The sequence below is a fragment of the Ambystoma mexicanum genome, chromosome 2q (assembly GCF_040938575.1).
Source record: "Ambystoma mexicanum isolate Mex_15411 chromosome 2q, UKY_AmexF1_1, whole genome shotgun sequence".
Classification (NCBI taxonomy): domain Eukaryota; kingdom Metazoa; phylum Chordata; class Amphibia; order Caudata; family Ambystomatidae; genus Ambystoma; species Ambystoma mexicanum.
Window position 1 is genome coordinate 195,353,472 of NC_090924.1, and position 22,132 is coordinate 195,375,603.

Below are 22,132 nucleotides of genomic sequence, written 5' to 3' on the forward strand. Positions count from 1 at the left end.
TCTTCACTTCAGAAAATATATCTGTATCATAATATTACAGTAGTCTAGCATTCTGCACAAAAAGACTTTAAGAGAGGACAACATACTCAGAGGGAAGTTTGTCTCACCATCATGCACATAATGCTCAATGACCATCATTCCTTCCTAATTCTGTCATCTAGGACCGGAGGTAGTTCCAGAATACTGAGGAGGTCGATCTCTTGAATGTAAGGCTCATCAATAACCACTATGAAGTAGTCTAGGACAAGCCTGCTGGGGGACTAAAAGAGCACCTGCTGACAATGAAAAAATGTGGTTTTCAGATCAGTATGCCGCCTTCCGCTGTGGCAACAGCATCTGCCTAGTCAAGAATGACCCTGAAGTGTTGGCACTTGGTTCTTTCCCTAGGAAAAAGCTACAACAGGGAGCTTAAGGATACAAGCTCTGTAGAGCACTCTGAGCAATGTGCTGCAGGTTCCACAGATAATCATTGTCCAGGGGAACGGTGACCAAAATGCGTTCAGTCCTTTATTCCAGCAGAGACCACCTCCATATGACTACAGGATTTGCAGTGCTAAATATCAGATCGAAGGCTGTGGAACTTTGCAGGCTTTCTTTAATGCCCTGCAGTTGTAGCATTAAAACAAGGTAAGCAGGAAACTGGATAGACTCTAATGTATGCAAAAAGTGATCCTCTCTGGCTTAACTAACTGCTAATATCTGCATCTAAGACAGACAACCACTATGTCCATGATTCCATGAGGTCGGTCTACAAAACATCACTCTAGAACCTTCACATGCACACATTCTAAAATTCTACTCAACATTCCGCAAGAACCCAGCATACACAGGCACACAATTCATGATGGAATAAAGCAGACAGGATGCTAAACCATCCTACTTCAGAACCTCACAGGATGTTCTGCAACAGTCACATCATGGCAGATTCATAAAGTCTTCAGTAGCATACCCAGTCCAAAGTGGGCCCTTTAAAAGGTATGAGTTGGGGTAAAATAAAAGACTCTACCCCTACCAAAGATTTACTAAAAAGTCCTTAAGAAGATTTGCTGTTCTGGAAGGGGCGTGTGAAAAGATGCAGTGGCCTCCGATGACACAAGATCTACCTCAAGTAGGGCAATAGCTTCGGAAAGCAAAGTAGGGTATGCAAAGGAGCTAATCTGGACTGGGCGCACTACAGAATAACAACGGGTCTTGTATCCTAGTCAGAGGATCTCGGTGGCCCCCCTCCACCATCTATTTTTTTATTTATTTTTTAGGTTTATCTTTTTTGAAATTGTATTTTAATTTACAGCATTTACAATGAAAGCATAAATCTCCAATCACAAGTTATACACAACTTAACAGAAACCATACACATGTACATTAAATAAAATACCCCCAATGCACCCAACCCAGGATTCACATCAAATGAAATTAATCAGTACAATTTAAGGAAATTCCCCCAGATTTTTTTGCCTTTCCGAAATAGAACACTTTCCATTTCTGCCAAATTATGCATTTCTTCAATCCATACATCTATAGTAACAGGATTCACCATCTTCCAACCTTTAAGTATTATCTTTATACCAACCATTGCTCCCCTAAAAATCAATTTTTTCTTACATGTACACATATCGTCCATCAACCGATCACTTCCCAATATTAAGGTATTAAAATCAAAATGGAACCTTTTCCTTAAAGACCTCTTCGCAAACACTGCCATATTCAAACCAAAAACCTCTCACTCTGGCGCAGTCCCATAGCATATGTTCCAATGTGCCAGTATTATGTACGCAAGCCCATCAATCAGACTGGTCTGCCATTCCTCTTTTTTCCAACTTTCTGGTGTCCAATAGACCCTGTTCATGATCTTAATTTACCATGACCTCTCATTCAAGCTCAAAGAACAGTCTAATGTGCGCACACATACGTGACCAATGGTCTTCATTAATGTCGCTCCCAATCCTCGGACTCCATTCCTCTCTCAACAAATCGTTGCTTTTATACTCCCCCCCCCCCCCCACAATCAAGCCATCTACCCGACTAACAAATCCACGCTCATCCACTTCTGATTTTCGCCACAGCAATTCCACATTCTAAGTTGATCTCACCAACTGCTTCCTTGATTTTACAATAATCAGTCAAGCTGAAATTTGGAATATTAAATCTCGACTGAAAATCTATGGCACTCATCCATTTTCCATTTTCAAAAAGATCCTCTAACCAATGCACACCAGCTAGGAACCACTCAGGCCAAAACACAGTATTTTCCTCAAACTTAATACTTGGATTCAACCATAAAGAGGCAATGGGGTCTCTTAATGTGTCAATTCCCAAATAGTCATTCAAACCTTTCCAGGAAGGATATAGACTTCTTGTCAAGGGATCAGTCATCCCATACTTTCTCGGTAAAGTTGTCTACATAGCTCTAGACAGTAGGGGACCAGCATGACTAGATTCAGCACAAAACCATTAATTTGGATTTGGTGTTGTAAACTCAAACAAGGTTTGTGTCATAAGGGCCAAATTATACGCTTTATAATTAGGCACCCCCAAATCTCCATTCTCGAAGGGCAGCTGCAGTTTACTTCATTTTAAACGTGGTGGCTTCTGATTCCATAAATTGTTTTGAGTTATTCTATCCAATTCCGACCAATATTTTCTTTTAATGTCTAGTGGGATCATACCTAGCACATAATTTATTCTCGCTTTAGACAGCATTTTCAACACATTAACCTTCCCCCACAGGGCCAAGTTTAGCATCTTCCACCTCTCTATGTTCATTTTTTTATGTGCTGCAGACCATACTCATATTCTCCATAATAAAGTCAGTGATATTCGGCAAAATCCATACTCTTAGATAGAACAATTTTTCTGCACACCACTTGAAGCCCCATTGCGTTACATAAGTCTTATCACAGATCGGCACCAAAGGCAAGACCTCAGATTTAATCCAATTCATCTTATAACCAGAGTATGAATTAAAAGGTTGTCAAGATATCCATCAGAAAGGGTAATGAGTGTCTCAGATTCTTAAGAACTAATAACAAATTGTCGGCGTACAACCATATTTCTGTTGCATGCCCCAACAACTAATGCCCTGAAGACCTTCCTCTGCCATCAATGCTACAGCTAATGGTTCTATTCCAATTACAAACCACAAGGGGGACAATGGGCACCCCTGCCTTATTCCCCCTTCAAGTTCAAATGATTCTAATCTCAGTCCATTGGTGTTTACATCAGTCGTCTGCTTGGAATAGAGCAATTTAACCCAAGTTAGGTATTGAATGCCAAACCCCATTTTCTCAAGAACCATAAACATAAATTGCCAATTTACTCTGTCAAAGGCCTTTTCAACGTCTAATGATTGAATCGCAGAATCCTCAGTTGAATCAGTTGCCATAGATATGGTATGTAGCAGTTTCCTGATATTACTGGAAGTTCTCCTTCCTTTAACAAAACCAGACTGATCCTGATGTATTAATTTCGGCAAAAGATCTTGCAATCTCATCGCTAGTATTTTAGCCAAAATTTTGTTGTCCACTTTTATTCAGCTAATTGGTCTGTAGCTTGCAGCCAGAGTCATCTTTGCCCTTCTTTAAAAACACTGAGATCATAGCGTGCCGAGTAGTCTGTGGGAGCAAACCCCTAGAATTGGAAGATATGAAAATATTCAACAGAAGAGTCGATGCTGAATTTGGTAAGCATTTGTAGAATTCTACCGGCAGCCCATCTGGTCCAGGTGACTTACCAGTAGTTTACCAATTGCTCCTTTCACCTCATCCAATGTAATATCCTTTTCCAAATTATCTGATTCTTCCTGAGAAATCTTTGAAAGATGCAATTCTTCCAGAAAAAACCACCATCAGATGCATTTATGTGAGATTCATTTTTATATAGATCTGTGTAAAATGACTGGAAAAGTTTATTAATTTCTGTAGGCTTAAAAGTAATTGGTCCATCCATCCCCTTGATGGCAGTAATTGTGCGTAAAGAATCTTTTCCGTAGCCTAAAAGCCAGCCACCTATCACATTTTTCTCCTTTTCCAAAATATGAACATCTCATGAAAATACTTATTCACTCAATCTGAAATTAGATTGCTCAATTCCATTTTCAATTTCTTTAGTTCTTGGATTAAAACTGTTTTAGCTGGATTAATTACCAAATTCTTAGATATATCTTTAATTTTCAATTACAACTCCAAATGTCTGTCAGATTTTTTCTTCAAACCACTTGCCAAACTGATAAGCATACCCCGTACTGTACACTTGAAAGCTTCCCATACCACATCCGGTCTAACTTCTCCTGTGCAGTTTTCTTTCACAAAGTAGTCAATTTCTGTGGAAAGTTTATCCATCTCCTTATTATCCAACACCCAGGTGTTTAATCTCCATGTATAACGTTCGTTTAAATTAAAGTCCAATTTCATATACATTGCCACATGGGCATGATCAGTCAATACAAAGTTTCCAATTTTGGTTGTCAAATAATTCTCAGATACTCTCCCAGACATCAGAAGCATATCTAGCCTAGAATGGGTCGCATGTGCACCAGAATAGAATGTAAATTCCTTGGACGTAGGATTTTCCATCCTCCAACCATCTTTTAGATTATGCTCTTCTCGTAGATCCTTCAGTGCTCTATAGAGCATGTCACTATTCCTGGTACGTCTCAAAATAATCTTATCCATACTCAAGTCCAAAACTGTATTGAAATCACCGCCCAGAATTATATTTCGTGACCTCAAATTTTGTAAAATTTGGGCAACTCTCCTGAAAAAATTACTGTCATCAACTATAGGAGCATATATATTAAAAAAAACTTTTTCGTGCCTTGAATATTAGTTAGAATTGCCACAACCCTACCCTTCTCCGTCTTTAACCTCTTTCGATACTTTGAATCGGGCGTTCTTTCTAATCAAAATTGCCACTCGTCTGAATCTCGAGTTATGAGAGTGTTTCTTGAATAAGACACCCATCACTGTTTAGGTCATCTAAGTATTACATGACTTTCTTCCTCTTTTACACATTGTTCAAACCATTAACATTCCATGTCATCACTCTCAAATTATCTCCCATGTTCAATCCTACCAGGCAGATAGTACAAAACCGTTGTTCCGTTATAAAGTAAATAGGTGTGAACCCCACCTCACCCACCCCAAAACACAAAGAACAGCGATAGGTATAAACTTGTATACCACATTCCAAAAAGCCCAACATCCTGGGCACCTCTCACCAATTAACTGAACTCTAAACAATTTAAACCCATTAAAGCTAAATAAACCTAATATCCCCCAATTCCCTACTTGAGAGCCAATGCCATTCCCACCAAACCCTTTCAATACAAATAAGATTCAGAAAATAAACACACCCTACAAGTGATTTAATAATAATTGGAACATTATCCCAGGTCATAGTCTACATAACATAAGCACCAACTCAATCGACTTTATATTGTTGAAACCCATTCCTAAGCTAAACCATTAGTAGCCCTTTCTCTTATATCAAACCCTTGATCTTGACTGTCACCTAACTCCATACTAAACGCTTGATAACCATATCACATTGTTATTTCTAAATATATGAAACATTGAGCATTGAGTAGGCCATCACACAAATACCAATTTCATGTATGGTTATCATCCATCACTTACTATAGGCTTCGAACTGACCAGATTATGTAATGTCAACTGAAACCTGCGAGTTGATGCGGATTATTACTGATTGACCTTGGGAACACAATGAAACAGTAGAGAATATGTGACTAACATATCTTTTTTATGATCAGAAGACTTATACTCATTCCATAGCCCTGGAAGCTCAAATATGGCGAGAAACTTTGAAACACCAGGAAAAGCAACAGTGAGCCAATACAACCCCCATTGAGTCAAAGGAGAAAGTAAACAATGGCAAGCATCCAATGATATTCACTTTCCAGCTTAGATGTGGTACATTTACACCTACATATTAACCATTGGCATAGATTAACCCCTTTTGAGATTTTGTGGGACACTGTCTAGAATTATGACATAAGCAACCAAATCGTCTGAATAAATGAGGAAAAATATTAACACAGCTTTAAATAAGTTATTTCTAAAACATCTAGCTACTGCCTTCTAGTACCCCAGTTGAAGCACCCCCACCCATACCCACACCACGATGCACACACTATGCAATGTCCATGTTCCTACAATCAGGGCACAATATCACAATGTAACGGACAAAGCAGAAAAGAGTAATGCAACATCAATCCCCTGACTGACAGAGTCCATGTGAAAGTTGTCTGCTTTATTTGCAAGACGGCACGCTCTCATGAGCCACACCGAAACACTCTAACCTACTGTAAAGTAGATATGTTAATCTCATCCCCCAAAATTCCTTGCTAAGAGCTATACTGGAGGAGAGTGCTGAAATAACAAGCTCACAGACGAAACGGAGAAGACTATGTATGCTCATATAATGTATGCTATGTTGTGTTACTGGGTCTTTAATAGAGCTGTGTCTGCATTGTGCATGGCCTCTTGGCGCCCTAGGCCATGCAAGCTGGGAAAGGTGCTCAGTGGGTTTAAGAGAGAAGAGCATGTCCGCGGTTGTTAGAAATAGGCCTGAGAATCTTTGAATGGAAGAAGTCAAGACACATTTAACGCGGTGCACATGACTTAGTGGCAGATATTGTCTGGGATCTCTTCCAGGTCTTTGTGCGTGAGCGTAATCATGTGGGGGAAGTAGGTAGAGTGTCTGGTGAAGCTCATGGAGGAGATCTTCTATGATCTTGGTGCCTATATTCACATTAATTATGGTTGAAATAGACAAGGCATGTCCCTAAATTGCCAGCATGGAGCATAGTTCTACAATCGCTGGCCCTGCAGATGCCCGGACTACACCCACCAGTATCTCCAGCCAGCATAGACAATTATGCAGGACCATGGGAGTCATAGCCCAAAACACCTGCAGAGACCACTAGCAGACCCCCGAGGATATGCATGTTATCGCCAGAGGAAGAGACCCCCCCCCCCCACCCCACAGCTGGGTCAATAGATGGGTTCCAAAGTCAGCAGAGATGCCTTTCCGAGATTACATTTTCACGTGTGGCATCTTCAGGAATTCCGTATTCTCATGGCGTCCTGTTATTTTCGCTTGGTATGATATTCTATTCGGATGAATTCCAGCCCCCGCTGCGTAAAGCACAAAGAATGATGAAAAGTGCCACGATACGGGACCTGCAGCAAGCTGAAAGGCAGCCAGTGCAGATCTTGCAATACTGGTAGACTGCTCTTGGACCGGGATGCATGCAAGGCCAAAGGAGTAGCTTTTAGCACATATCTAGCTGCATGTCCCCACATTGTAACATTGCCTGTTGAAGGCGATCTTACGCAAGGCAATGGAAGATTGTGTAGAAATCATGTTGAGATGGCATCACTTCCTCTCACTCTCCCCCCTGAATCGCACCATGGTGGCGTAAATGTGGAGATGGGGAGAACGTATATGAAAGACTGGTACAGTTCTTAAGAGAAATCCAATCAAATAGATGTGCATTCATTTACATTGTTGCAGTCCAGCTTCAACTATTCAAAAAACAAATGGACGAGAAGAAAATGGAACTTCAACAAAACAGTCGCAATTTCGTTGTAGACTGAAGCAAACCGCATGTATCTGACTTGCCTGAAGGTATCCTGCACAGCGTTTTCTGTATGCTAGAGCGCGCATCAGAGGCAGCCATTAGACCCACACGAGACCCGTCTCCGCTCGCCCTGACCCCATCTAGGCAAATCTCATCTTCAGCACAGCCATATGAACAGGGACATAGCCCGGATGATCCCGCGCTCACCCCCTGACCACATCAGCGCACTGCCAGTCATAGAAGCGCACATCATTTCCTCTGCTGAATTAGTCTGATGCGATGCTATGCGATATGTTCCACATACACGTCAGCTGACTCCACGCACGTACTTCTCAGCGTGTAGGGTTAATTACTCTAAAATCAAAGAACGTTAAACTGCAGAATTACTCGGTGCCATTTCCTGATCATTGTTTGATAAAGTGATAACTTGTATAAAATATACATATAGTTTCAAAAATATGTTCGTGGGATGGCACTGGCATATTCTCATTAATCCATTGTAGTAGAGGAGTTTGAGGCATTCAACCAATTTATGGCTTCATTGGGATATGAAGTCATCTTCTAACCCTCAGGAAATACCAATGTTAGTAGATTCATTCTGTTCAATAAAGCCTTCACCACAGAGACCTTGCCAGATCTTTAGATCCCTTGAAAGATCTCCTAGTCTCCAAAACCTCTTAGGGTAATCCGGGTAAACAAAAATCCTGTTGCCTTTGAAATCATTATTTCTGTACTCCTTGCCACCTTCAATATATTCTCTTTACTTCTGGTGTTCATGAAAGAAATCAGGATATGTCTTGGTCTAGGGCCCAATTTCTTGCCCACTCTATATGCATTGTCAATGTCTACAGAGGTGTTATGGTCACATTTGTAGGTGTTCTTCAGTATTTCCAACACCATGTGAACCAAATCCTCATCTGTTTCTTCCACTCCCACAATTCGCAAGTTCTTATTTCCCAGTTTGAGATCAATCGCCTAAGTCTTCATTTTCCCGTTAAGGAAATCATCCTTTAAGTTTTTGTACGCTCTGAAACTGCCTGAGATTTCTGAAGACATAGAAGCAGTACCATTTTCCAAGACAGAAACACGGCTATTTATCTGTGTGACTTTCAGAGAAAGGTCTTCCATGGATGATTTAACATTGCCCACATCCTGTGCCATCTTCCCCAGGTCCTGTTCCACTTTTAAAAGAAGAGTAAATATCCTGAGGGAATGGTGCTTCTGCCATCTCTGTAGTTGACTTGGGTTTCTTAGGGACTGGGTTGTCTGCAATTTCAATCTTTTTTTAGTTCATTATCTTTTATCATCATAAGAAAGGAGAGGGCCAGGAGCTGAAGGTTTAAGCTGCTGCCTCTGCTGCCTGCATTCCGGATTCCACCACCCACCACCATCTTATGAAGTCAAAGAGGGAACATTAATCCTTTGTGCCATCAGTAGGACTGGTCAACATCTTATAATTAATGCTAGTGTCTGGAATTAACTGTTACAGTGGTCACAAGCAAATAACGCATGGCTCAAGCTCAGGTTAGGTGCTCATATTAATCTCTCACCCTGTTTAGAATAACTCCTGTATTAGGCATGGGAAGCACGGATGGGACAGTGTCCCAAGACAAAACATGGAATGCCATCTGTGTGGGGGAGCACTCATAGAATCAGTGAAATATCTACTCTGAGTGCGAGGCTCTGTGGTCACCAAGAGCTTCAACAAAACAAAGGAGTCACATCCAGTGAAGGATGGGAACTGTACCCTAGTGGAACAAGCGAATTATGCATCATCTACTTTACCCGATTATGGAGGAAGATTTACAAGATATTTGAAATATAAAAAGAAAAAAAATACATTAAGGACTCTATTTGGAGCAACAGTAATCTTGTTGATCAGCTTTGGTTTCAATTACTTCTTTTTCAAATGTTTCCCTTTCTGTCTTAGTCAAATGTTTGGTTTACTGAAAACTATACCACTCTAAAGAAAAAACAATGCTAGTGTCTGGAATTAACTGTTACAGTGGTCACAAGCAAATAACGCATGGCTCAAGCTCAAGTTAGGTGCTCATATTAATCTCTCACACTGTTTAGAATAACTCTCAAGTATTAGGCATGGGAAACACTGATGGGAATGTCTGTACCACTCTTTAACCTAAAACCATATACTCTATTGTAAATCCAACAGCACTACAGAGACTGCCATCATATCGTATCAAAGGGGGTCATGGCTTAAAGTTCACATCGATCAACCAGAAAGTCTTCTAAAAGTAATCCTAAAATTACAATCCTTGCTCATAATTACTATGCCTAGACAGGTGCACAACTGGGGCTAACTGTTGTAAGCTGTTTATTTTTTTCTATTTCAATCTGAATGCATCCATATTTATTTTCTGGTAATTGCATTTGTATTAATTCACATTTTTTTCTGTGAAAGAAAATAAGTTGCAACTACTATGTTTCAATACACCAGTCAAATGACAAATGTACACTAGTGCATGCATGCCTACAATGGATCACACCCAGAGCTGGGCTTCTGGAGATTAAGAAAAGTTATTTTCACCCTCAATGCAAATTGGGGTGGGAGGTGGGTTATTGAATAAATATGGGACATGGGGAGCTGGATGCCTACAATTCAACATGATCGACAGCATGGGGAGCCAAGCCAGAGACCTTTCCTGTTTTTTACTTTTTAATTTACATAATTCCGCCACCCAAACCAATAATGCAGTGGACACAGCAAGTAAATGGTCGCTAGCAGAGTACACACAAAATAAAGAAATAGCAATCACTTGAGACAAACCAAGTTCTTACAAGGTGCTCTGGCATTAATAATGTTGCAGTAATCTTGTTACGTCATTGTGATCACCAGAGGAGCATGCTGTTCACAGCACTATTAAAGCACTAATTCATGGGCGCATTTGAATTTCAGTCCTTTGCCGGACCTCTTCTCCCACATAGTCCGATTCCTTGCTGTAAACCATAAGTAAGTGGGAGCCAGTTTGGGAAAGTACGTCCCTGATCAGGAATTAGGGCTTGCTTGCACGGGTGGGAGGTCTCTGTAAAGGTATTTTAAGCTAATGTATGTTAATAGAGGCATGTCACTATTACTACTAATTAGTATTGGTTACTTATGTTTAACCAAGAAGTTGATTGATTGCTCCCAAGGTGAACAACATAGGCTGAGGATTATTCCACATGAGGAGAGCTGATGAGTGAGGGAACAGATGAGTGCAGGGGAGCTGGAGAGTGCAGGGAGCGGATGAGTGCTGAGAAAGCACGAGTACGGGGGAGAGTGAATGCGGGGGAGAGTGAATGCGGGGAGCGGGTGACTGCGTAGGGTGGGTGAATACGAAATTCAGGGGCAAACAGGACTGCATGCGTAGGGCAGACAGGAGTGCATGCATGGGGCAGACAGGAGCGCACGGGGCAGACAGGAGTGCATGAGTGCGTCGAGCAGACCGGAGTGTGTAGCACAGACGGGGACGCATGGAACGTATAAAAGTACATAGAACTGACTGGAGCGCATAGAACTGCGCGACGTACATAGTATGGTCTGGAATGCAAGTAACGTTTGAAAGAGCATGTAACCCACCATATCACACCCCACGTTTACGCTCTTCTTTACACCACCACTCAACTAGAACACAGAGATACTATGACATCATTCAGTATAACTGTTCTCATACTAACATCTCCCGCTCACCCCCCATCATTCTAAGTAATCACTGCTGGTTACACACTCCCCAGCCAGGCGTTCTCCTCAGGCCTAACGCAGCCACAGTCGGTTTGAATAAATCCTGCCAGAACGAACACATACCCCTGATCTCAACCGTCCCACCTACCACTAAGAAGCAGCTTTTTTCACGAATACCACACACCTGCTGCACACATACCCGGTGCGCACACGCGCTGTTGACTCTCCCTACTCTCTACTGACCTTCGGTTCCCAAGGGCGTTCAACCTACCAGCGCCTTCAGACCATACCAATGGTGTATATAAGGCGCTATATAAATGCAAAATAACATAACATACGTTAGTAGCAGTTGGGGAGGCAGTTGTGTGGCATCTCTGATTTTTGGAGCTACTCTACTAACCTCGCTCCAGTGGTTTATACTGACAAATAACATCCAAATTGATGAGGCTTTTACCCTTAAGACTGTTGGCCAAGATGCCTCAGCGGTAGAGGCTTGGCCAAGACATGTGTGGCAGCACAGAAAGACCTTTTGTTTGTTAAAGCCAGACTAGGACACATGTACAATTTGGTCCAGTTTTATGGATCAGAAAATGGAAATCGAAACACTTGTGTTTGTGGTGGGTTATGAGTGTTGCACTATTTGAACCTGCATTATGTATTCTCTAATGATTAAAGTACCACAAAGGCGGCAATAGCTCAAAGGTTTAGAAATAATCAACCACTGGTATTTCTCTGAGCAATCCTACAGACCACCTTTTTTCATATTGCCAAGTAGGGATGTAACCGTATTACGGTATACCGTTAAAGATACCGTGAACCACTTAATTGAACAATAATAACCGTCACATTGTTTATACCGGTATACCGTTCATACCGTTAAGTGTGCTTTTCAATCTGATTTGGAAAAGCTGCAGTAAGCAAGTGCTGCGCAGTCTTGGTAAGGCACTATTGGATGTGCCGTCTGCCAAGTAGTTTCAGAGGTTTTTAATGCCATTCCATAAACCACACGTGCCTGACACAAAATCAGTATGTTAGCAATAGGAAGAATAAATACAGTGCCAAGAAGGAAAAGGGTTTACTTTTTTTTTTAAATTTACATTTTTCTTTTAAAGCGCTCACACAGCCCGTGGGCATCGAGGCGCTGTTAAAGAATTTGTTTTTGTCTTAGTTGCGTATTTATAACGCGCTTAAACACCCAGAGGTTTCTAAGCGCGGACCCGGGGATCGAACCTGTGTTGCTTCGTGTCGTCTTGCTTCCAATGCACGCACGTTGCCGCTGAGCTATCCTCTCGGGACTTTGGGTTGGCGGCTTTGGGGTTTATATATTTATAATGGATAATGTTTTCTAAACATATGACAATGGGGGATTTCCCTGGTTCTATCATTGAATTTACATATAATAAGTCACACTACGAAATGTACTCATCTCTGTGGGTATTCCCTGCTGCCATACCAAAGGGTAACATGTCCATGATTACTGAACACCTTTTGGCCCGGAAGTGTGTGTGTGTGAGAGTGTGAGTGTGAGTGTGAGTGTGAGTGTGAGTGTGAGTGTGAGTGTGAGAGAGAGAGAGAGAGAGAGAGAGAGAGAGAGAATGCGCACAAGCGTATACTACCATCAGACTCCATTGATCTGTGGCATGCAGGTTATCAAGATGGCACCATGTTCATCTTCACCAGTAGCCAGTGGGGGAGCTAAAAGCCTAAAAATGATAACCTAAGAAAAGTTATTCAGTTCGCTTTGCCAGTCGCAGCAGGGCTCTGCTCCCCCCCCCCCCTCCTCTCCACACGTGTGTTTGTGTTTGGTGGAAGCAAGGGGTGGCATTTCAGTGGAAAGTATGTTGAAAAGCCCAATTCTGGCCCTGGGTGCCTGGTTTTGTTTGTGATGATAAATCTGACAATGTATGATCTTTTAGAAAATATTTGTTAAGATTAGTAAACTCCACTTGCTATACCACGATAACCATGATATACCGTCATTTGGCAAGAAGGTTATTGTACCGTCATAAAACTAATACCGTGACACCCCTATTGCCAAGCCATTACAAAAAGGGGAAAGAGCATATGAAAATCATGCTTAGTCCCACCCCAAAAGGAGTGGCCCAGGCCCAACTGCTTGGTCACATTTACCTTCTGCGCAAGACCACAAGCAACCAGAAAGGTTTTGACCTCAACGTGCCAGCACGTTATTATCAAGCACATAGGCCAGCAATATAATCACTGCAGTTTTATTTTTAACTGCTTACTTCATCTTGGCTCTGCTTTGTGTTATGTTTAACTGAGATTATTGATGTTGGATTTTTTTTTAGGTTTGTTCTTTAAATTCATCTTCTTACTATGAGATTTCAAAATAAACCAGAATTGAGGCAGGACCGTGCCAATGCACAGCGAAATACCCAAATATTTAGTCTGGTGAGTCATAGGTCAGGCTGATTAGTCAATTGGTAAATTTCCATGGTTTCCCTGCATCAGATCTGCCAAATGTTTGATTCGTAAGAGCCAATACACCTTGCATGTTATAGTGCAGGGGTTTACAACCATTGACTCAAGATATTTTAGATTGAAACCCATGACCCCTCTCCATGGAGTAGGCTGGATACAACTGATGGGATTTAGTCCAAAACACCTGGAGAGCCAAAGGTTGCAGACCCCGGCTCTAGAGTAACCCAATACTTTTCAACCCCTTACTGTTGAGGCATCTTTATGGATCACTAGCGGAAAAGGGTTGGAAGAGCTTTTGTATCAACATTAAACTTTACAAAGAAAAGTTAGATGGGTCTTGAAACAAAATAGGATTCAATTAAGTAAAAAAACATGAAAGCACCATCAGATAAGGAAATACCACACATTGTTTCCCCAGTGTAACATCAGCGGAAGCAATGGGCAAAAAAAAAGCACAAAGGCCACTATTAATACACATTGCCAACCAAATGCCTTGAGGATTTTTTCAGATGCAATAGAAATCCAAGGAATCGGGCCATCTAATTTAGGTGTTGGAGAGACAGATTTAAAACCCAAACCCAATAAGCTTGTTGTCCCCAAGGTTAGCCAGTTGTTTAAAGATAGTTCATGCAGACCCATGCTCCAGATTGAACTCTGAATGTAATCACTTTAAGCCACAAAGGGCGAGTGAATGCATAAGAGATTCGGAGATAGGTTTAAATTAGGTCATTGGTATCTCTTCTACCCACCGCCACACCAAACCTTTACCCCCTTTGAGAAATCCATCAACAGTACACTGGAGACAAGCAACCAAGGGAGACTGGAAATTATAGACTAGAACACTCATCTAGGAGTCAGGGCTCCAGCACTGCAATAAAATGTTGGCTGCTTGTACATTCTGCCCTAGAAAGCAGATTCAATGCTCTTATTTTCAGAGGCACCTTACGGTGCAATAGTAATGGAATATGAATGGCTGCAGTAGCAAATCACGCCCAATTAGTGCTGCTGTCTCCAAAGTCTGTTCATAGATTTCCCTAAAGCAGCATTATTTTTGTAATAATTCCAACACGAATGAAAGCATGAATATTCTTACCTGCCAAAGCAAATATAACGCTAGGATGACTTGAAGTGGGGCAGACCAAATCATATTTATGTAGGTGGCTAAATCCATGAATCTCTGAGCATCCACTGACATTAGATTCACAATCTCGCCAATGGTAGAGGTTTTTCGTGCAGAGTTTGTAATGACCAATGCCTAAACAGAGGCAAGGGGTTGGGAAAAGAATAGGTAATCAGAAAAGGTCACAACATGTAGAAGTTCAGCATTTACACACAATGTTTTTGTTAATGTATTTGTGCTAAATTAAATCAGAGATAAAACAATCAAGCCTTATATTTTCACCATTTAGGACATTATGGGCCGCATTACGAGTCCGGCAGTAGCCGTGCCGGTAAAACTGGCAGGCTGCTGCCGGACTCGTGAATTCTTCCAACACCTGGCTTGCTGGTAACAGTGGGGGGGTTCTAACCCCGTCAGTCCGGGAAGTCAGGCACAGGAAAAATGGTATTCCCAGTGAGTCCACTAGGACTCAATGGGAATGGGGAACACGGAGGCACCGTAAATAACGGTGCCGGTGCCTCTGTGAAGGTCTGCGAGCGGCTGCCGTTACGCCCGCCAGGTCAGACCTAGCGGGCGGGACGGCAGCCACACACAGACTCAGAGTGTGCCGGTCCGGTAACAACGGTGCCAGTAGGCTTACCGGCACCGTTGTTACCAGACCAGCATGCTCGTAATGAGGCCCCATTTCTTTTTTAAAACTGTATAGCTACTAGTGTGGTTTGCAATGGTAGCCATGCACTAAAACGTTTGTAAGGTTTAGAACGGTCAGTATTATGTACCTAATTTCCCCATTTGTCGTCATACTCTAAAAAGAATTTGAGAAAGTAGAGCATTTGACCAAATTAACATGGTGGCAATTACAAGGGATAAAGTAAAACAAATATGTGATAGCAGACAACATGGGAGGTTTATTATATTTGTAAAGCATATGTTGCAAATGTGTACAATTGGTGGAAGAGAAACTTCAAAAGAGAAAGTTCATAACACTGGCTTTAGCAACTGTAAGAGCAGCTACTTCCATGGCCTCAGTGCCACAAAGCGAAGGGGTGTCCCTTTCTACCAATTATGTAGAGGACTGGACCACAACAATTTTTGCTCTACAGACTCGAGACCTGGCTGGAAAATCTCAGTGTGATTTTCCACACATTTTAGCCATCTGTGAATGAATGCGCAGATCTACAAACCCAGAGCTTAATAGCACTTATATTTAAACAATAAGACTGGGCCTGCCCTTGTTTACGCGTATTAATCTTACTTATATGGGAATTAATGTGGAAAACTATCATCCCAGAGCCTAATAGCACTTATCTTTTAAACATTATGACTGGACCAAATCAGGACATCCACCTGGCATACAAGGTGGTCTCTGATCAAGTCAGATTACACTGATCTGCCTACGAATTGATGCCATGAACTCCTTCACACGGGGAGCAGCATCACCCATGCTTGGTTGGACTTGCTCTTTGTCTCTTGCAGATATGCGCTAATCCCTCCAATCAGATGGGCTCTTCAGCACTCTTCACTCTCAGAAAGGACAATGATGCAATATAATTCCACATCCAAACCATAAACTATGGCAGGAATACCCATCCTCCCGGTCTAAAGATTTACCCGACAACTGGAAAACGGGCCCACTAGCACTTATAACCGAGCTTCAGAAACAGACCGATTGCTCCACCTCAAGGGAATACGACCTGAAGCAGGTGAGAAATGTGGCAAGGCAAACTCCTGCAAGTGACCTTGAGGTGCAGCCGCTTATCATCAACACTAACACACAACAGATCAGGAACACTAACTTCCTCTGCATATAACAACGCCAGTCAGACACACCACTAACATCACAGCCTATTCTGTTGCTTGACCTTCAGGCTCACAGAGTACCAGTCTTTGTACCTAGGAAGTACTTGTATGTCCGATAGAACAGAACTGTAGTAAATGCACACTGAGAAGATGTCCTCCTATTAGCAATCTGCAGACCCAACAAGACACAGGGATGACCATTGTAGCCGTTGCTGGTCCTTGGGTCCACTGAACACCAGTCATCAAATCTAGTTAGTATTTGTAGGTCTGAATGAACAGAACTGGATGTAATTGCACAACAATAAGCTATCCTTCAATAAATAATGGCAGACTCAACGAGACACAGGGACGGCCATAGACCTGCAATTCGCTTAACATAATAAATAGGACGAGGGCAACTCAACATGGATGACACTGCAAAGCAGGGAAAGACCACCTCAAGCAGGGTAATCAGAACAAACTCTGCAACAGACAGAATTGTCTCAGAAGAGCCAAGTCTCCGAACCTCTAGAATAGATGCTAATCAGGGTCAGGAATAGGGGTCTCCCACCAATCTGCACAGGCACTTACACATACTGATCTGCTCACTCTCTCCTCTACACCAGCAAACAATAATATGCAGCTATAACCCTTGATCAATTCGGCCTAGCTGCACACAGACCAATACACCTCCATGAACACCAACAAGTCTTTAGAACTAGCAATACTGCAAGACAAATCAGCCTAGCTGCACACAATCTCATTGTCAAGCTCCACCCACCACCAGAATGCTGACCTCGAAGTCATAGCATTGCTGAACACATTCTACTGATCTCACACAACCACCCCTAGCAATAGAATGCAGCTACACACCATGCAAACTGCACCGGCTACACACATACAGAGTGCATTCAAGCCCTATTTACCACCCTACTCTCTCCAATGACCTGGGCTACGGGTCCCGAGGGCGTTCAACCCACAGCGCTTTGAGATCATATTAATGGTATATAAGGAGCTATTCAAATGCGCAATTACGCAACATCTGATAACTATGTTAACATTTATATTTTATACACAGGATCTTAGAGAGGACACCAAGACCCTGACAGGGAGTACAGTAAAAGGCAATGGAGCTTCAGAAAGTGGTTTCCTGCGATCTGTAATGAGACAAACACCTACATTTGGACTAGAAGGACTTGATTTACAATAGTATCCTGAAAAGCTAAAATGCATGCAAGTTTTAACAACATACAATTCACAAGAAATCCATAACCCCATATTCTCTGCCTGGAGATGGATTCACAGTTGGAAAAAAAGCCTGCAAGCATCCTCAATGGTGAATTCATAATAAGTTTCACAGCACCGCTAAACTGATCCAAATAAAAGGAAGAAGAGAAAACAATTCCTGTTTTGTTTGAAAGGTGCTTCGACCCAATGACCAGAATATTAGTATGAGATATGGAAGGGTGTCGAAGAAGGAAGCAGAAACAAAAGGTGGCATATTGTTTGCTAAAAACCTATTTATAGTACAACAAAAAACCTCCCTATCCCCATCTTCTAAGAGGGAGTTCCCTGCCTCAAATCAATACTAAAGGATCTGTAAAAATTTAAGTTTAAATCCAAATACACCATCCTGTGTGACAACCTACTTCGACACCTTACACCACAACTAAATAATCCAACAGAAAGCTCCTTCATCAGGAGAATTATTCCCTTATATTGGTATTCAGGCGGTATTCCTAAAAAATACAAAACTCCCTTCCCCTGGCTTGTGGTTCCAACAAAACCTTTATACAACTCAACCTTAGGGACCAGCAGAATGACTCCATTCTCCTGGTATTGGTCCACACACTCCAATATAGTACACAACAAAGCCAAAGGGAATGACTCCGTCCCCCTGGCATCAAGTATATTCAAAGGGCTTCAGTTTCTTCACCAGTAGAATGACTCCCTTCTCCTGGTGTTTGAGAGTTATTTTCTGTATCTTTGAACTTCACATTTATTGTGCCACTCTCTCACAGTATTGGCAAAGTCCCAAAGCCTCTAAGGGTTTCAGGGGACTTTGCAACGAGGATGCTCTCCTCGGATGCTCAGTTCACTGTGTTGGGGTCCCAGACCCTTCTCTGGTGGTCAGTGGGGTTATTGCTGCTACTTCAACGAGGAAGTTCTCGTGGGATGCTAAATCCACTCTTTCCAATAGTTTGGTTGTTACTACTGGGCCAGCAGAAAGCTGCTCAAGCCTGCCTCGCTACCACCCGTGTCGCCTCTGGGTCTCATATACCTCCAGTTACCTTCTTTGGGACTTCGGTACACAATCAAGGGTTCCTGGGTCTGCATTGAGTCTCCCCGGCTCGTCATAGGTTTCTATCCTCTGCTTCCGCAGCACTGCGACGGCTCCATGATCTGCTGTACTGTTTGATTCTCTTTTCCCACTTTGTACTCTGGTTCTGCTCCAGCTGGACCCACAGAGAACTCCATCAGCAATTCCCCAGTGTCCTCCGCTCTTCCAGATCTCCGGTCAGTTGACAGGATTTGAAACTCCTGCTCTGGATGGTTTCCACACCCGTTGCCTGTACTGGCTGTGTATGATCAGTTCTTTAGTCCATCGTCTTACACATTGTTGCCAGTCCCACCCTGGCAGATTGTTAAAAGTCCTTTATTTCTTTTGACATGTTGAACTTCATGCCTCCTCGGGGGCCACCTCGTGCCAGTACTAGCACAGTCAGTAATCTTTATGCCTTCTGGGCTCTTCTTCGTCCTAGTACTCTGTGTTGGCTGGTGTGAGGGGTCAGAAATGAGAGCCGGCCACAGGGTTGTCATGTTTTTGTCAAAGATATTTATTTAAATGAAAAAGGGTTGGGAAAATGCATCTGTCCCTATGCTAAAGAGTAGTTCCCCTACCTAAAAAACAAAACTAAGGATCTGTCTGTGCCAGGATGACAATAACTGAAAAGCCGCCCTTGCGTCTAATCGATGCGCTGTCCTCGAGGGCCTCAGTCAAGCCGACATCACCGGATGTTATAAGTAGGACGCACAATGCGCGTAGCCTCAGTTGTAGTTTTTTCCCCAGAACGTGGCGCACCGATCTTCTGCCAGTATGACCACAGAAAGCCTTGCGGAAGCGTAAGCTGCAATCACATAAGGAATTCTGTAGTGGGGTAGGCAGGGAGGGAGCGATATGGAATACGTCGTCGGACCATCCCATCGAAAGAACGTTACCAGGTAAGCAAGTAACTGGTTCTTCGAGGGGATTGGGTCCTCTGACGTATTCCATATCTATGAGAGACTCCCAAAGCAGTACCAACGTCAGAAGGAGGGAAAGGAATTTAGAATATACAAATTTAGAATGCCCAATCAAATTGCAGAGTAAAGGACTGCCTTGCTAAAGGCCAGATCCTGCCCATGGATAGAATCTAGGGAGTAGTGACGTACAAAGTATGGGCTGAAGCCCAAGTGGCTGCATCACAGATGTTACGAATAGGAACACCCCTCTGCAGGGCAGTAGAGGCAGCCATACCCCTAGTAGAATGGGCCAGTAAGCCAACCGGAGGGTCCTTACCCGCCAGACGGTAACATTCAGAAATTGCCAAGATAATCCATCTAGACAAAGTCTGCTTAGTCACAGCTTGTCCCAAACGCCTTCCAGCATAACCAATAAAGAGCCGATCGTCCACTCTGACCCGGGACATGCGTGAAATGTAGAAACTCAAAGCTCTCCTAGGATCCAGCCTATGGAGCCTCTCCCTCTTCCTTACCAGGATGCAGAGGAGGATAAAATGCCGGAAGAATAACCTTCTGGCTTAAATGAAATTCCGCCACCACCTTCGGAAGAAAAAAAGGACGGACTCTAAGGACAACCCTGTCCTTATGAAACACAGTGAATGGTGGCTTAACTGAAAGTGCCTGTAACTCACTCACTCTGCGAGCGGAAGTGACCGCAACTAAAAATACAGTTTTCAGGGTCAACAGTCTCAAAGGACAAGAATGCAAAGGCTCAACCGGAGCACCCGTAAGGAATTTCAGAACAAGGTTCAAATCCCAACCGGGCACCTGGACAGGAGACGGAGGGAACACATTAGTGAGCCCTTTCAGAAACTGAGAAATTAAAGGAATTTTAAAAGAAGAACACTCCTCAGACGAGCGCTTAAATATGGACAGCGCCGCCAGGTAATCTTTAATGGTACCCACTTGCAAGCCCCTGTGGGATAAAGAAAGTAAAAAAGACAGAACCACCGGAATGTCACATGAAAAAGGATCCACATTCTTAACCTTGCACCAGTCGCAGAACTTTCTCCAACGGCAACGGTACAGGGACTTTGATGCCGGCCGTCTGGCCGAAAGCAACACCTCCATCACGTCTTCAGGGAGGTCCCAATCCTTATACCTCAACTTTTCAGAAGCCAAGCGTGAAAGTTGAGGGATCTGACCTCTGGATGGAGAACCTGACCCCTTCCGAGACGATCTGCTCTCACGGGAGGGCGAAGACGACGTGCAGGGCAGATGGACAAGTCGAGAAGGTCCGGGTACCACGTCCCCCGGGCCCATGCTGGAGCAATGAGGATCATCCGGGAACCGAACCGCCCTAGCCTCCACAGCACTTGCGGGATGACGGGGACTGGAGCAAACGCATACAGCAGTGGGAAGGACCAATCCACTACGAACACATCTACTAAGGCTCCTCTTGGAGGAAATTCCTGCGAACAGAATCTTTCGCACTTCCGGTTGACACTGGAGGCAAAGAGATCCACTTGAGGGGTCCCCAAAAGGGCAAAGATCTCCAGGAGAATCTCCCGAGCCAACTCCCACTCGTGAGAGATCGCGCTCTTCCTGCTTAGAGCGTCCGCCGTCTCGTTTTTGACTCCGGCCAGATGAACTGCTCAGAACCAGAGCTGCATCGCCTCCCTGCACGGAGGAAGTGACCCTGCCCCCCCCCCTTTGTTGAGGTAGTGCATGGCCACTGTGTTGTCCGTCAGAATCAGGACATTCTTCCCTCGCACAGTCGGCAGAAAAGCCTTCAGGGCAAGCCTGACGGCTCTCTGCTCCAACAGATTGATATGGGGTCTTCCGAGCCATCCAGCAGGAAATTTCGATCTCGGCAGTTCATCCTTCCTGAGGAGCTTGTTCAAACCGCGCAAGTCCATGATGGGTCTCAATCCCCAGTCTTTCTTAGAAATCAAAAAATAAGGGGAATACCATCCCTTGTTCCTCTCTGCTACAGGCACCAGTTCTATGGCGCCTTTCTCCAGCAGGGATTGAATTTCATGCGCAAGGAGCGGATCCGGACTCTTCAAAGAGAGATTCCCTGGTGGATTGTCGTGAGGCCTCTGCCGGAAAGGAAGACAGTAGCCGTGGGCTATGATCTCCAGAACCCACACATCTGAAGTAATGGCACGCCATTCCAAAAGATGCTGCGCCAGCCTTCCCCCAACGGGGAGAAGCATGGGCCTCATGACTGAGCTGAAGCGGGTGCGGTAGTGCCTGAGAGCAAAGAGGCAACTGCTTGCGCGGCCTT

The 22,132-nt window shown here is 43.3% G+C and overlaps 1 protein-coding gene across 2 annotated transcripts in view; it reads right to left on the reverse strand.

Moving 5' to 3' along the window:
- Nucleotides 1-22,132, reverse strand: part of ABCC1 (ATP binding cassette subfamily C member 1 (ABCC1 blood group)) — a 2,255,476-nt gene that overhangs the window by 1,645,665 nt on the left and 587,679 nt on the right. For both annotated transcript variants that reach the window (XM_069647115.1, XM_069647114.1), the window contains exon 10: nucleotides 14,815-14,976. In XM_069647115.1, coding sequence (XP_069503216.1) covers nucleotides 14,815-14,976 — 162 coding nt within the window. The remainder of the gene's footprint in view (nucleotides 1-14,814; nucleotides 14,977-22,132) is intronic.